Here is a 15526-nt window from a genome sequence, read left to right on the forward strand (position 1 = left end):
GGAGAGGCGAGGTGAAGCTGGAGAAAGGACGGGGTCAGGGCACCGGCAGAGCTTGCTTTCAGTTCCCTCCTGGCTGCGTGTGACCCTGACAAAGGTCTGAACCTGTCTGTAAAATGGAAATTATAATTCCCCGCGTTAGGGGATGTTGGAGGCTCAGAGGCAAGCATCTCATGGCTACCTTCCTCTCTCACTGCTTCCCTTTCTCCCTGGGCATTTCTGCTGTTTGGTCCTTCAGAATTCCCACCAACCCCCTCTCAGCCAAACCACACTGAGACCTCCTTGGAACTGCCTCCTCCAGGAAGTCTCCCTGGGCTTTGTTCTATTGGGATTGACTGGCTGCTGAGTGCTCACGGCCTCGTTTCTGAACCATCTCTCCTGCTGTCCCAGAGTTTTAGATGATTTCTAAGAAGAGGGTGTCCTGTCTCCCAAACCAGATTGTTATTCTCCTGGAGGTGGCATTGGCCCTGTGCCTCAAACCCAACAGGTGCTCAATACCTGGCAAATAAATTGAACCAACACCTTCTGTCCTCTTTGTGCCTGCCTCACTGTCCTTCCACCCGTGCCCAGTGATGCATGTTGATGGCAGGTGAGTGCTGGTGCTGGGGTCTGGCCAGTCTTCCCTGCAGTCCCAGTGCCCATGTCTTGGGTGTGTGTGGGGGAGGGGTGGTGGGGAAGACACATTCCTGCTGTGAGTAGCACATTCTCCAAAATGGTACCTTCAAGGCATTATGTATATGTATGTATGTGTGTATATATATACACATACACACACACCTACATATATACACATTTATATATATTTGCCATATATATATATAAGTGGTGCCATCACAGCTCATTGCAGCCTTGACCTCCCAGGCTCAAGTGATCCTCCTACTTTAGCCTCTAGCTGAGACTATAGGCATGGCTGTACCCAACTAAATTTTTTTTTTTTTTGAGATGGAGTCTTGCTCTGTCACCCAGGATGGAGTGCAATGGTGAGATCTCGGCTCATTGCAACCTCTGCCTCCCAGGTTCGAGCGATTCTTCTGCCTCAGCCTCATGAGTAGCTGGGACTACAGGCACGCACCACCACACCCAGCTAATTTTTGTATTTTTAGTAGAGATGGGGTTTCACCATATTAGCCAGGCTGGTCTGGAACTCCTGACCTTGTGATCTGCCCACCTCGGCCTCCCAAAGGGCTGGGATTACAGGCATGAGCCACTGCGCCCGGCCACCCAGCTAAATTTTTAAATTTTTTAACTTTTTGTAGAGACTAGGTCTCCTAACATTGCCCAGGCTGATCTCAAACTCCTGGGCTCAAGTGATCCATCAGCCTCAGCCCCCCAAAGTGCTGAGATTACAGGCATGAGCCACCTAAGTGATTTTTTAAAAAAAGTGTTGACTGAGGCAGGAGGATCACTTAAGCCCAGGAGTTCGAAGTTACAGTGAGCAATGACTGGGCTACTGCACTCCAGCCTGGGTGACAGAGCAAGACTCTATCTCTAAAAAAATAAGAAATATTTAAAAAGTGTTGACTGGGCACTGTGGCTTATACTTGTAATCTCAGCATTTTGGAAGGCTAAGGTGGGAGGATTGCTTGAGCTCAGGAGGTTGAGACTAGCCTGACCAACATAGTAAGACCCCATTTCTTTTTCTTTCTTTTTTTTTTCTTTGAGATGGAGTCTCCCTCTTTCATCCAGGCTGTAGTGCAGTGGCGAGATCTCGGCTCACTGCAAGCTCCGACTCCTGTGTTCACACCATTCTCCTGCCTCAGCCTCCCGAGTAGCTGGGACTACAGGCGCCCGCCAGCACGCCCGGCTAATTTTTTTGTATTTTTAGTAGAGACGGGGTTTCAGCGTGTTAGCCAGGATGGTCTCAAACTCCTGACCTCGTGATCCGCCCATCTTGGCCTTCCAAAGTGCTGGGATTACAGGCGTGAGCCACCGCGCCTGGCCAGTAAGTCTCCATTTCTATGAAAAATTTAAAATATTAACCAGGAACGGTGGTGTGCACCTGTAGTCTCAGCTTCTCATGAGGCTGAAGCAGGAGAATTGCTTGAGCCTGGGAGGTAGAGGCTGCAGTGAACTATGATGGAGCCAATGCACTCCAGCCTGGGTAACAGAGCAAGACCTCATTTCTAAACAAAATAAACAATATTTTAAAAAGTGTTGACATGCTGTCTGTTAAGGTGTTGAGAAAAGGAGTTATAGAGAGCCCTGAGAAAGCCAGACCTCAAGACAATGAAGATGCGTCCTTCCTCCTGGCCCCTCAACTTTTCAGGCATACCTCACCCCTCCCCTCCTGCCCCAATCCCAGGCCCACTCTCACTCCTGGCACCTGGCTGAGCTCTGGCTCGGGGTGGTGAGGGACATCCTTAGCTGCCAGGCAGATGGGCTCTACAAGGCTCGGTGCCTACAAGCCCTTGCAGAATTGGCCACCAAAAAGTTGGTGCTGGACTTTCTAGCCTCATGGAGAGCCAGGGCACAAGGAGAACCAGCGCAAATGGCTTCCTTCGTTCCTGGGAGGGGTCTTGGGGGTCACCTAGGACCCTCTCTTTGACAGATGGGTAAACTAAAGCTCAGAAAGGTTAGCATATGTTCAAACAAACACCAGTCATCTGTCTAGCAGGGAGAAAAGGTGATCCCAGGAGCAGATAAATCCAAATCCCTTTCGAAGGCCCTCCTGGATCCTGGAAAATCAAATGTTCTTTCCAACTCTGCTTCCTCGGGCTAGCGTTTGAGCAAAAGTCTACTCCAGGTGGGCTGGGGGTGGGGTCAGAGAAGGGAAGGAGATTGGCAGAAAAGTAGTTTTCTACGTGGCTGAGGGGTGCTTTGGGCAGGAGACAGGCTTCTAGGAACCTGTCCCCTCCAACCGCCTCCATGACCCACTTGCCTGGGAAGCCTTTCCCCCCACACCCATTTTCTCTTTCCGACTGAGGCTTACCCTGGATGTAGGATGAACGTGGGGGGCCTGGGGAGAGGCAGGGGGCTGGGAAGCAGTCCTGTCTGCCTTTCGAACCTCATGGGCGGGTGGGGGTCCTGCCTGACATTCCCATGCTGCTCCCACCCCCGCGTGGCTCCTCTGATGCCCAAATCGCCTTTTCCCAGATCCAATTAAAACAGCATTTGGAGCAAGGTTGAAATAATCACATAATCATTTTCTCCAGTAAAGTTACTGGCTGGAGCCCGATTTGAAAGCTGAGCTGGTAATTGAATCTGAGGGGCAGCGACAGAAGAGGAGCTGGCGGGGAGCGATGAGGACTCTGTGGGGCCCAGAGGCTCCTGGCTATGATTACCCCTCCTACCACTGGTAATAGAAGGTGTTGAAACTCCCTCCTACTGTCCATCCCCATCTCACTCCCTCCATCTAGTCACAGACATCTCCTGGGGCTATAGAACTCCCAGACTTCAACAGGACAACAGGCCCAGAGCCCATGCCATCACACTTTTTCAGTTCACAGGCCAGATTGGGGAGGCCACCTGCCCATAGTCACCCAGAGAGGTCAAGCAAAGCCAGGAATCCAACCCAGGTCTCGGACTCTCCAGCCACTGCTTTTTTTTTTTTTTTTTTTTCCTACAGAATTTTGCTCTGTCCTCCAGGCTGGAATGCAATGGCACGATCTTGGCTCACTGCAACCTCTGCCTCCCGGGTTCAAGCGATTCTCCTGCCTCAGCTTCCCGAGTAGTTGGAATTACAGGCGTGTACCACCATACCTGGCTAATTTTTGTATTTTAGTAGAGACGGGGTTCCACCATGTTGGCCAGGCTGGTTTCGAACTCCTGATCTCAGGTGATCCACCCGCCTCAGCCTCCCAAAGTGCTGGGATTACAAGAGTGAGCCACCGTGCCCGGCCCAGCCACTGCTTTGATCTCCACTTCAGGTTTCCTGACTCCTGGGCCCTCCCCACCCTCTCCTGCTCTGCCCATCTTCCTCCACAATCTCCCAGGATTTCCTGGTCCCACCCTATCCTCTCTGTAGCGGGGAGGGGAAGGGACTATCTGCATGATATCTGGGCCAGCGGGCTGTGCAGCAGGGGTCCCTGCACATCAACAGCTGACATGCCCAGACTGCGCAGCCCTGCTTGATCCTCCACCATGTCCTTCCTCTCAGCATTCGACTGGGGGCTCAGACTATCTGCCATGTGTGGCTCATTCATTTCTTCCCTCCTTCCTTTCTTTCCTCCACTCTAAATACTCTCTATGTCCCTACTGCCTGTGAGGCCCTGAGCAGGGTCCTCCCACAATCGGGAGGTATAGACGGAGCGGCAGCTGCGCTCACGGGCCCCTGGCAGATATGAGCAAGTTAACACAACAAGAGGGGGCTGTCACCTGCAGCTGGGGGATGGGGCATCCTGGCTGAAGTGACCTCTAAGTTGACATTTCAAAGCTGAAGAGGCATGCATGACTCAAGACAAATGCAAAGGCTTGAAGCAGGAAACGCCCGGGTGTGATCCTGGGCAAGTTGAGGTCTCAGTTTCCTCATCTCTAGAATGAACTCCTGGCTCAGTTTGCCTCGTGAGATTCTGGGGAAGAACAAACATGGAGGTGTCTGTAAGATGGAAAATCCCACTTAACAGATGATTGTTTTTTGTTTTTTTTTTTTTGAGACAAGATTCCACCTTTGTTGAGGCTGGAGTGCAGTGGTATAATCACAGCTCACTGCAGCCTCAAACTCCTGGGCTCAAGCAATCCTCCTGCCTCAGCTTCCCCAGTAGCTGGGATTACAGACGTGAGCAACCTTGCCTGGCTAATTTTCTTTCTTAAAATTTTGTGTAGAGACAGGGGTCCTCCTATGTTGCCTGGGCTGGTCTTGAACTACTGGCCTCAAGGGATCCTCCCACCTCAGCCTCCCAAGGTTGAGGATTAAGGTGTGACTAGGTGCTGGAATTATAGGCGTGACCCATTGTGCCCAGCCAATGATTGTTGCTAATGGAGGGCATCTGTCCCCTATCCCAGACAAGGGACAGAGTCTGGGGGTGGGGCGGGTCAGTGGTCAGGGTGGTGAGGGAGGCTGGAGGTGGGAGGAATGAGAATCGAGGACTTGCTCTGCAGAGTCCTTGCGGCTATTCGAGATTGGAAGCCAGCAGCTGGATGGGGGTATTGTCTCACCACATGGCTGGGAGTTGTGGGAATGGAAGAAACCATAGGATTTGGCCGGGTGCGGTGGTTCACACCTGTAATCCTAGCAATTTGGGAGGCCGAGGCAGGCGGATCACCTGAGGTCAGGAGTTCGAGACCAGCCTGGCCAACATGGTGAAACCCCGTCTCTACTAAAAATAAAAACTAGCTGGGGGTGGTGGTGCGTGCCTGTAATCCCAGCTACTCGGGAGGCTGAGGCAGGAGGATCGCTTGAACCTGGGAGATGGAGGCTGCAGTGAGCCGAGATCGCACCATTGCACTCCAGGGTGGGTGGCAGAGCAAAGAAACCACAGGGTTGGTGGCTGCTGGCAGGGCTAAATCTGGTTCCTCTGGCCAGTGCCCAGCTTCCCCACACTCACTACCCTCTGGGCCTGGGGCACTCTAAGTCCCAGGAGTCAAGGTGGGACTCTGAAGGAATCTAGTCCCCTCCCTGCACCTCTCAGCCAATCAATATCTACTCTGCCCTCCCTGCCTTCAGCAGGGTCAGTGCCAGATGTGCCATCTTGGAACTGCCTGATTAGTTGAGGGAGCAACCCCTCTGCCCACCCCTCACCATGGAGGCTCTTGGAGAGACCTAGACATGGGCAAGCTTTGTGTCCTGCAAATGGCTCAGTGGCACCAACCACTGAGCTACGTGCCCTTGGGCCCTCATAAGACCATGCCTGCAGCCCCAGTGGCCTTCTGGGCACAGCTGGCCTCCTGGTCAGCAGCTGTAGGGGTGAACCACGGTTCTCATTAGAGCTTAATTAATCAATTGAGTTAATCAGACAGCTGTGATGTGCTGTGGTTGCAGATGGGGGTGGGAGAGGGAGAGAGTTGGAGTGTGAGGGACTGGTAAGGTGAGCTAGGGCTGGCAGGGCCTGGGGTGGCAGCAGAACCTGGTGGATTGGCAAGGGAGGAGGGCACTGGAAAGGAGGATGAATGATCCTGACAAAGGCCTGTGACGGGTTGCTCTGAAAGGTGACCTTGGCAAGGTGCCAGTGACCGAGCCTTGGGGAGGAGGAAGTAGGACCTCTCCCACCTCCAGCTTCCTCTCTCATTTTTTATCTTGTCACGTGTGTCTCCAAAGCTTTTTGAAATCCTCCACTGAATGGAGTGGGAAAAGGACACAAAGACAAAAAAAAGGTAGGTCCTTACATTCCCAGTGATCCCAGTCTGAGCAGGGAGGCCAGAGGTCTACTGGCAGCACAGAGAGAGACTCAGACTAAGAGATGGAGACAGAGACACAGTGTCTCTCCAGGTGAGCTGCTCAGGCTTGGACATCTGGACTGGGTGGATGATGGGCAGGAGCCAGAGGGACCAGAGCCAAGGGTGGGCGGGAGTCCAGTAAGAATATTTGGAGGAGGGGAGCGCCTGAGTGGGGTTTACAATATGATGTGCAAAATCTTGTTTCATCTATTTTTTTCTCACGTCCGACCTTGGTGTTACTTTGGGGTGGGGAGTGAGCAGGACCGGAAGTACAATGGTGGGAAGTGGATTCTGAGAGGACTCACGGACGGCCCGGATAGCTCTGCCTTCCAGGGGCTTCCATTTCCAGAGGCTTACCGGGAGTCTGAGGCTGTGAGAGAGAAAGATCCAGGGCCTGGGACATGCAAGGGGCTACGGGAGATGGATCAGAGGAGGGCAGGCATTTCTGATGAGGCTACCTGGCAAGGGTTCCCAGAAGCGGTGGCATTTGAGCCAGGCCTTGCAGAATGGATGGATTTCAATCAGCAGAATTGGGTGTGGAGAGGAAGAAGGATGTTGCAGGAGGAGAAACGGCCCAGGCAAAGGCAGGGAGGCTGGACAGCCTTAGGCAGGGCCAGTTGGCACAGTAAGTTGGGTTGGAAACAAGGTTGTTTCTTGTGTCAGGTGGAAAGAGTTTGATGGTGAAGGGCTCCTAGAATGCCAAACCAAGAAGTTTGAAAGGGAATTTGGTAGACACTAGGAATCACTGTAAGTCTCTAACTGGGAAGAATAGGCTGAAAGTTAGTTGTACAGAGAGGATGTCTACGGAAATAGTTCTTTGTAGAATGGAAACAAGAAGGAAGAAACCTGAAACAAGAGGAAAGAAAGGCCAGGTGTGGTGGCTCATGCCTGTCATCCCAGCACTTTGGGAGGCCGAGGCAGGCAGATCACGACGTCAGGAGTTCAAGACCAGCCTGGCCAACATAGTGAAACCCCGTCTCTACTAAAAATACAAAAATTAGCTGGGCATGGTTGTGCATGCCTGTAGTCCCAGCTACTTAAGAGGCCGAGGCAGGAGAATTGCTTGAACCCGGGAAGCAGAGGTTGTGGTGAGCCGAGATTGTGCCACTGCACTCTAGCCTGGGCAACACAGCGAGACTCCATCTCAAAAAAAAAAAAAAAAGCCGGGCACGGTGATTCAAGCCTATAATCCCAGCACTTTGGGAGGCTGAGACAGGCGGATCACGAGATCAGGAGATCGAGACCATCCTGGCTAACACGGTGAAACCCTGTCTCTACTATAAAACACACACACACCACAAAAAAAAAAAAAAAAAAAAAAAAAAGAAGAAGAAGAAAGAAGAAAGAAAGGCCGGCTGGGCACGGTGGCTGACGTCTGTAATCCCAGCACTTTGGGAGGCCGAGGCGGGTGGATCACTTGAGGTCGGTAGTTCGAGACCAGCCTGACCAACATGGAGAAATGCTCTCTCTACTAAAAAATACAAAATTAGCGGAGCATGGTGCTGCATGTCTGTAATACCTGCTACTTGGGAGGTTGAGGTGGGAGAATCGCTTGAACCTGGGATGGGGAGGTTGCAGTGAGCTGAGATTGTGCCATTGCACTGTAGCCTAGGCAACAAGAGCAAAACTTAGTCTCAAAAAAAAAAAAAGAAAAGAAAAGAAAAGAAAAGCCAAGTGCAGAGGCTCATGCCTGTCATCCCAACACCTTGGGAGGCAGGGGTGGGAGAATTACTTGAGGCCAGGAGTCCGAGTCACCCTGGGCAACATTGCAAGGCCCCATCTGCACAAAAAAAGAAAAAAAATTAGCTGGGTGTGGTGGCATGCAGCTGTAGTCCTAGTTACTTTCGAGGCTGAGGAGGGAGGATCACTTGAGCCCAACAGTTATAGACTGCAGTGAGCTATGATCATGCCACCGCACTCCAACCTGGGTGACAGAGCAAGATGTGGGGTAAAAATAAATAAATAAATAAATAAGAGGCTGGGCCAGGTGGCTCACACCTATAATCCCAGCACTTTGGGAGGCCAAGGCAGGTAGATCATCTGAGCCCAGGAATTTGAGACCAGCCTGGGTAATATGGCGAAATCTGGTCTCTACCAAAAATACAAAAAATTAGCTGGATGTGGTGTTGCATGCCTAGGGTCCCAGCTACTTGGAAGGCTGAGGTGGAAGGATCTCTTGAGCCCAGGAGGTTGAGGCTGCAGTGAGCCATGTTTGTGCCACTGCACTCCAGCCTTGGTGACTGAGGGAGATTCCGTAAAAAAAAAAAAAAAAAAAAAAAGTTAAATCCCAGATCTATTCCTTAGTTGCAGAGTCTGCAGAAGAAATAACTGAGGGGCTGGGCACCTCAAAGTGTAATCCCAGCACTTTTGGAGGCTGAGGCAGGTGGATCACCTGAGGTCAGGAGTTCAAGACCACCCTGGCCAACACGGTGAAACCCTGTCTCTACTAAAAATACAAAAATTAGCCGGGTATGGTGGCAGTGCCTATAATCCAACCAGTCGGAGACTGAAGCAGGAGAATCACTTGAACTTGGGGGGTGGAGGTTGCAGTGAGCCGAGATTGCGCCACTTCACTCCAGCCTGGAAAGAGTGAAACTCAAAAAACAAAACAAAAAAAGATATAACTGAGGGCTCACTGTGGCTCTCGGGACCTGGAAGGTGGGCTGGGGGCTTGGTCCTGGGGTAGCCTGGTGCTTCTCTCCACATTCCTTCCCAGGCAGGGCAATTGTGCAGCTAGGACAGGGAAGACCAGTGGGAAGTAGGGGCTGTGACCACTTGGGCACAAGATCAGCTGGCCCAGGTGTGAGAGATTCAGGTTTCCAGGTCCTCTTCTCTGGCTCCCAGCATCAGTAGAAAATGTCAGACTAGACCCACAAGGGCCTCCCTGCCAGCATTCGGCTGCCCTCGCATTGCCCCAAAATAGCCCTGTCCACTCCATCCCACAAACTCTCACGCCTAGAGCAGCTGAGAAGGAGGGCCTGGGTATCCTGGCCCCAACCCAGCGTGTCCAGCGCACTCACTGCTGGATGTGCTGTGTGGCTCTCAGAAAATCACACCCTCTATGGGCATCCCATCCTACCCTCTTTCTCCAGCCTCCCCCTGAAGTTGGAGGGTCCCTGCAGACTGTGGGAGCACAGCCAGCAATAGCCAACCAAGGGAGAGGCGGCCTTGAAAGGGGCTCCCTCCCTCTCTCTCTCCCTCCTCACTTTCTCTTTTCCTCTCGCACGTTCGTGGCTTATAAGCACGCTGTCTTTGTGCAGGAAACCTTTTTACAGCCTTTAAAGCAGGGTTGATCACAGCTATTCCCATTTGAGTGATGGTGCAGCTCCGAGAGGGGACTTACCTTAGATGCTACAGCCAGACTAGACACTGACTGGGAATGAGAAGTTCCCAAGCCCAGCTGTCAGGCTCTTCCCTGCAAACCAGCTGCTCTAGTTGCCAGGGAACTCCGGAAAGCGGAGTTCAGTGTCTGCCCCAGCCCAGCCCCTATCCTGGCGAACTGGCCATTAGTCAGTCGGCGGCCTCCCCCAGAGAGTCCCTGCTGGGGCACTGTAATGCCTCAGAAGCCAGAAAGTTGCTCCCACCCCCAGCAAAAGGGGGGCTCTGCCTTGTATTTCTCAGGGGTTCACTTCACCTTCCGCCTCCAGAGGTCCCTCCTCACTATCATGGGGGGCAGGGGTCGGGGCAGAAGCTCCTATCCTGCGGGCTTCTCATTCCAGATCTGTGCTGGCCCAATGTGATAGCTCCCGCCACATGTGGCTTCAGGGCACCTGGAATGTGGCTAGTGCCACGTGCTGAAATGATATTTTAGATATATTGGGTTAAGTTAAAAAATATTAAATTGAGGCCGGGTACAGTGGCTCATACCTGTAATCTCAGCACTTTGGGAGGCCGAGGTGGGTGGATCACCTGAGGTCAGGAGTTTGAGACCAGCCTGACTAACATGAAGAAACTCCGTCTCTACTAAAAATACAAAATTAGCCGGGCGTGGTGGTGCATGCCAGCAATCCCAGCTACTCAGGAAGCTGAGGCAGTAGAATCGCTTGAACCTGGGAGGTGGAGGTTGCAGTGAGCCGAAGTTGCGCCACTGCACTCCAGACTGGGCAACAAGAATGAAACTCCATCTCAAAAAAAAAAAAAAATTATATATATATATAATTTTATATATATATATATAATTATATATATATATAATTATATATATATATATATATTTAATTTGAAGTGTTTCTTTTTACTTTTTACTTTTTTTTTTTTAGACAGGTTTTCATTCTGTTGCCCAGAGTGCAGTGGTGCAATCACAGCTCACTGCAGTTTCAACCTCCTGGGCTCGAGTGATCCTCTCAGCTCAGCCTCTCATGTAGCTGAGACTACAGCTATGTGCCACCACTCCTGGCTAATATTTCTGTAGACGCGACGTATCCCTATGTTGCCCAGGCTGGTCTTGAACTGATCCTCCTGCCTCAGCCTCCCAAAGTGTTGGGATTACAGGCATGAACACCATACCTGGCCTGTTTTTACCTTTTAAAATGTGACTATTAGAACATTTAACAGTACATTGGCCAGGCACGGTGGCTCGTGCCCGTATCCCAGCACTTTGGGAGGCCAAGGCAGGCAGATCACCTGAGGTTGGGGGTTCGAGACCAGCCTGACCAATATGGGGAAACCCCATCTCTACAAAAATTACAAAATTAGCCGGGCGTGGTGGCACATGCCTGTAATCCCAGCTACCCGGGAGGCTGACGCAGAACAATTACTTGAACCCAGGAGGCGGAGGTTGTAGTGAGCAGAGATTGCGCCATTGCACTCCAGCCTGGGCAACAAGAGCGAAACTCCATCTCCAAAAAAAAAAAGAACATTTAACAGTACATATATGGGCTGGGTGCAGTGGCTCACTCCTGTAATCTCAACACTTTGGGAGACCGAGGTGGGAGGATCACCTGAGGCCAGGAATTTGAAACCAGTTCGGACAACATAGTGAGACTCCCATCTCTACAAAAAATACAAACAAATAAACTAACAAAAAATCCCCCAAAACTAGCCAGGTGCTCAGGAGGCTAAGGTGAGAGGATCACTTGAGCCCAGGAGGTTGAGGCCGTAATGAGCTGTGATTGTGCCACTGCACTGCAGCCTGGGCCACAGAGGGAGACCTTGTCTCTAAAGCAAATTAATTTAAAAAAAAATTTTTTTAAGTGCATAGGTGGCTCTCAGTATATTTCTACTGGGCAGGGCTCCCCAGATAGCAATAGCCCCTCAGCCCTGTCCAGTGTTTTGTATAATCTCATTTAAAAACTCTGAGACCAGTGGGATGGGGGACGCCTGCCTCTATTTTACAGACAAGGAAGGTGATACTCTATGAGGTCAGATGACTTGGTCAAGGTCATATAGCCAGGAAGGGGTGGAGGCCCAGGTTTTCCTGACTCTAGATCTGAGACAATCCATAGAGATGTACCTGCTTCCCATGGGCATCGACCCACACTGGATCACTCACTACCCCCAGCCCCTGCTGCAGCCACTGCCCCCTCCCCACACTCTAGGAATCTTCCACTAGAAACAGCCCCCTGACAAATTCCATTAAGATGAATGCCTCTTGGGCCTCTGTTGAAGCTGGAGTCTTGATTTGAGTTAGACTCTGTGGCTTACGATTCCCCGTCAAAGCTGGTACCTTTGCCCTGCAACTAAAGGCATGGCTCCTTTGTACCTGCTGCCACTCACACACATCAGGGTAGAAGAAGCAATGGCCACTGCTCCCTGGAACATGCCCATTTCTCTCCCACCCATGCTCCTCCACCTGGGTTCCGCCTTATCTAGCTACTCCTTGAAGATGGGCATATTCAGTGATGCTAGGGGACTGTTTCTTTAATTTCCCCCCGTCTGTCCCTGGAACGTGATAAAAATACCCAGCATTGATCTTTTTTTCTTCCCTTTCTGCCAGGGTAATGTTTACCCAGGTGTCAATCAGGAGAAGAATTTGGCTTCCTAATTTCTCTTCTCCTCCCTGGGGGCCGCACATCTCCCCGCCTCGCATGGACACTGAGCTGGAATCAAGGTTACTAATAATCCCCCAGCACACACAGACACCGAGAGCACATATATTAAAGTCACATATTGATTTATATTTTCGGGTCCCTCTGCCTTTCTGCCCAGCCTCAGCCTTTCTCTCTGCCAAGGAGAAAAAAGAATTACACAGCTATATTTATCGCCAAGATGTTTAGTGTAAAGAGCATTGTGTCCGAAGGTAATTCCCGTCCCCCCACCCTCTTTGGGGGTATTTAAAAAAAATAGTGTGACATTGCCTATCCATAAACATTTATCTTTTTGCTGTTCGTTCTTTCAATTTTCCCTGAGGGAACCAATGAGAGATTTAAGGTAGATTGTCAGAAGGACTTCCTGGCTTGACAAATGGTGGGCTGCCATCCCCAAAGAGGCTGGTGGGGTTGTTTTGCCAGCAGAGATAATCATGTTGCAGGTAGGGGTGGGGTGGGTAAGAGTGAGTGTAGAAGGCAGAGCAATGGATTCAGCAGTCTCTAGAGGTCACCCCAGGCTGGGTGTGGTGGCTCATGCCTATAATCCCAGCATTTTGAGAGGCTGAGGCGGGAGCATCACTTGAGACCAGGAGTTTGAAACCAGCCTGGGCAACATGGTAAGACCCTAAAAGAAAAAGAAAAAATTAGCCATGCATTATGATGGTGCACATCTGTAGTCCTAGCTATTCAGGAGGGTCACTTGGGCCTAGAAGTTCAAGGTTACAGTGAGCTATGATGGCTCTGCTGCACTCTCATTTGGGCGACAGAGTGAGATCCTGTCTCTAAAAAAATAAAAATAATAATAAAAGTTCGGACACCGTGGCTCACACCTGTAATCCCAGCATTTTGGGAGGTCGAGGCAGGCAGATCACGAGGTCAGGATATAAAACCATCTTGGCCAACATGGTGAAACCCTGTCTCTACTAAAATACAAAAAATTAGCCGGGCATGGTGGCACGCGCCTGTAGTCCCAGCTACTCTGGAGGCTGAGGCAGGGCAATTGCTTGAACCCGGGAGGCAGAGGTTACGGTGAGCCAAGATCACGCCACTGCACTCCAGCCTGGCAACAGGGCAAGACTCTGCCTCAAAATAACTAACTAACTAACTAAATAATAAAAGAGATTACACACCAGTTCAAATAGCACCTCATAATTACTGGCTGTGGTCCCATTTCACAGGTGGGAAAATCAAGGAGTGAGTTTGCTTCCCATTGGCAGGGAACTCAGACTCTGGATTCCATGTCAACCTTGCCTTTCCACCTGGACTCAGGATTTGATGGGAAAATAACTTTCCTCCAGGTGGGGCTGACTCCTGCACTGAGATCCTGGGGGCGGGATAGTTGGGGGTAGTGCTGGCGGGGGAGGAGCTTCATTCTTTAAAAACGGCTCTCAAAGCACTAAGCCTGAGGCTCACAGTCTTCCCCTAAACTCTCCTCCCACCCAGAGGCCCTGTCACTCTGGCAGAGCAGACATTTAAAAATGCCAGGCTAGGTAGGCATTTGACTCTAGTTCCCTCAGGGGCTCTTGGGATGGGAGCAGTGTTGAGCATGGGAAAGGAGACTCCCACACAAACTTGGCCCCATCTTCTTCATGCCGGTTGTGAGTTTCCTCCCCTCTCCCATACTTCACTGACTCCTCACAAATGCTCTGGGAGGTAGAGGGTGTCAGCCGCATTTTATACGTGGAAAACTGAGGTTAAGTACTTGACTAGCAACATGCAGCCAGGAGAAGGCAAAGCCTCAACTACAGCCCAGCTGTCCTGATTCCCCCCTGCCACAGGGCTGGCCTCCTGGTACTTAGCTTGGCAAGGGTCAGGAGCCCTTGGTGACCTTCTTCAGATCCCTCCCGCCTGCTTGCCTGGCTGCGGCCTTGGGATCACGGCTCTCTCACTCTCCACCCCTGGTACTGGAAAAGCGGCTTCTCTTTTGGTTGTGCCCAGATGCACTCGGGCTGGGGGTCAGGACTTTCCCTGATGGAACTTGACCAGGGTCCTGGGGCATGTCCAGCCCCTGCCAGGCACTCTGGGGATGCTGACTGCTGCTTTTCCTTTGGTATTTTTCAGTGGCTTGGTTGAGTCGCCTGGAACTCACTGTCCCTCACTTCATTCTAGAGCCTATTTTACCCCGTAGCGGGTGAGAACTAATATCTGTGGAAAGTCACTGTGTGCCAGCTCTGGGCAGGGTGCTGTCCCTCCATGCTGTTGACCCCACAAGGTGAAGTTTGAGCCCACATGTTATGGGGGGACTCCGAGGCTCAGGGAGCATAAGTAACTTACTCAAGGTCACCCAGCGGGTAAGGGGAGTTCCTAGGATAGGGCCTGGTCTTCCTGACCCCAAGTCCTTGCTTTGGAGCTCACTCCACCCATCTGCTGTCTCCATCAGACAAGCCAGGTGGGGACAGGGGCCAGACAGCACAGGGCGCGGCGGGAATCAGCAACGAGGACCCTCCCGGGGAACTTTTCCCATTGAAAATCTGTTCCCTCGCGGCCACGGGTGATGTATGGCTGGAGCTGATGAAAAACGTGCAGCGGAATGGAGGAGGGCGGCGCGGGCGGCCCAGGCGGGGGCAGAGTGGCATTGAGATTCCGCGGGGTGCGTGGGGCGGCGCGGGCCCTGACACCGGCCGGGTAATTGATCTGGAGGTGCCAATTTGCAGCAACTAAATATTTAGTTTCTGCCTTTGCCCGCTCCGCGCTCTGCTCAAACAAACTTCAATTAAAAGCGAAAAGCGAGGGGTGGGAAGGCGACTCGCCCGGGTCCCTGCGGTCCGATCGATGGCGCGGAGCCCGCGGGCTGGCGAGCGCGGCGCTCCGGGCGGGGACACGACGGACGTGGGCTGGGCGGGCGCCCTCTTCCGGATCGCCGAGCACCGGGCGCCCGGCCCGCGGGAGGCAGCGCCCGAGGGAGGGATGGCGGAGGCTGCGCCAGGAGCCCGGGAGCCGCGGCTTCAGCTCAGTTCATCTGAGCGGAGGCGCGGCCACCGTGTGCCGGGGGGGGTCACACACAGGGCCAACCCCAACACCTCCACCGCGGAGTGTGAGCCTGTGTACTAGGCTAGAGAACCCGGGGAAGGAGGGGTCACTGGGCGCTGACCCTGCTCTCCCCATGCACCTCTCCAAACAAACTTGCTTGGAGATTGCCTTGCTGTTAGGTGCAATCACTCAGGTCTTTCCTGAGAGCCACTTGATGCTGG

General features: G+C 52.1%; 1 protein-coding gene across 8 annotated transcripts in view; it reads right to left on the bottom strand.

The window, feature by feature from the left end:
- DCAKD (dephospho-CoA kinase domain containing) overlaps window positions 1-15526 on the bottom strand; it is a 68991-nt gene that overhangs the window by 16526 nt on the left and 36939 nt on the right. For 6 of the 8 annotated variants that reach the window (XR_012425946.1, XM_074019912.1, XM_074019911.1 and 3 more), the window contains one exon: window positions 12405-12960. The exons of the other annotated variants lie outside the window; for them this stretch is intronic. Coding sequence is in view for 4 of the 6 variants with exons in the window: in XM_074019912.1 (XP_073876013.1) it covers window positions 12912-12960 (49 nt within the window). In the remaining 2 variants the exon portion in view is untranslated. Of the gene's footprint in view, window positions 1-12404; window positions 12961-15526 lie in introns of those variants that run through there. 8 annotated transcript variants of the gene reach the window in all.

This window comes from Macaca fascicularis, chromosome 16, assembly GCF_037993035.2.
Source record: "Macaca fascicularis isolate 582-1 chromosome 16, T2T-MFA8v1.1".
NCBI classification, from domain to species: domain Eukaryota; kingdom Metazoa; phylum Chordata; class Mammalia; order Primates; family Cercopithecidae; genus Macaca; species Macaca fascicularis.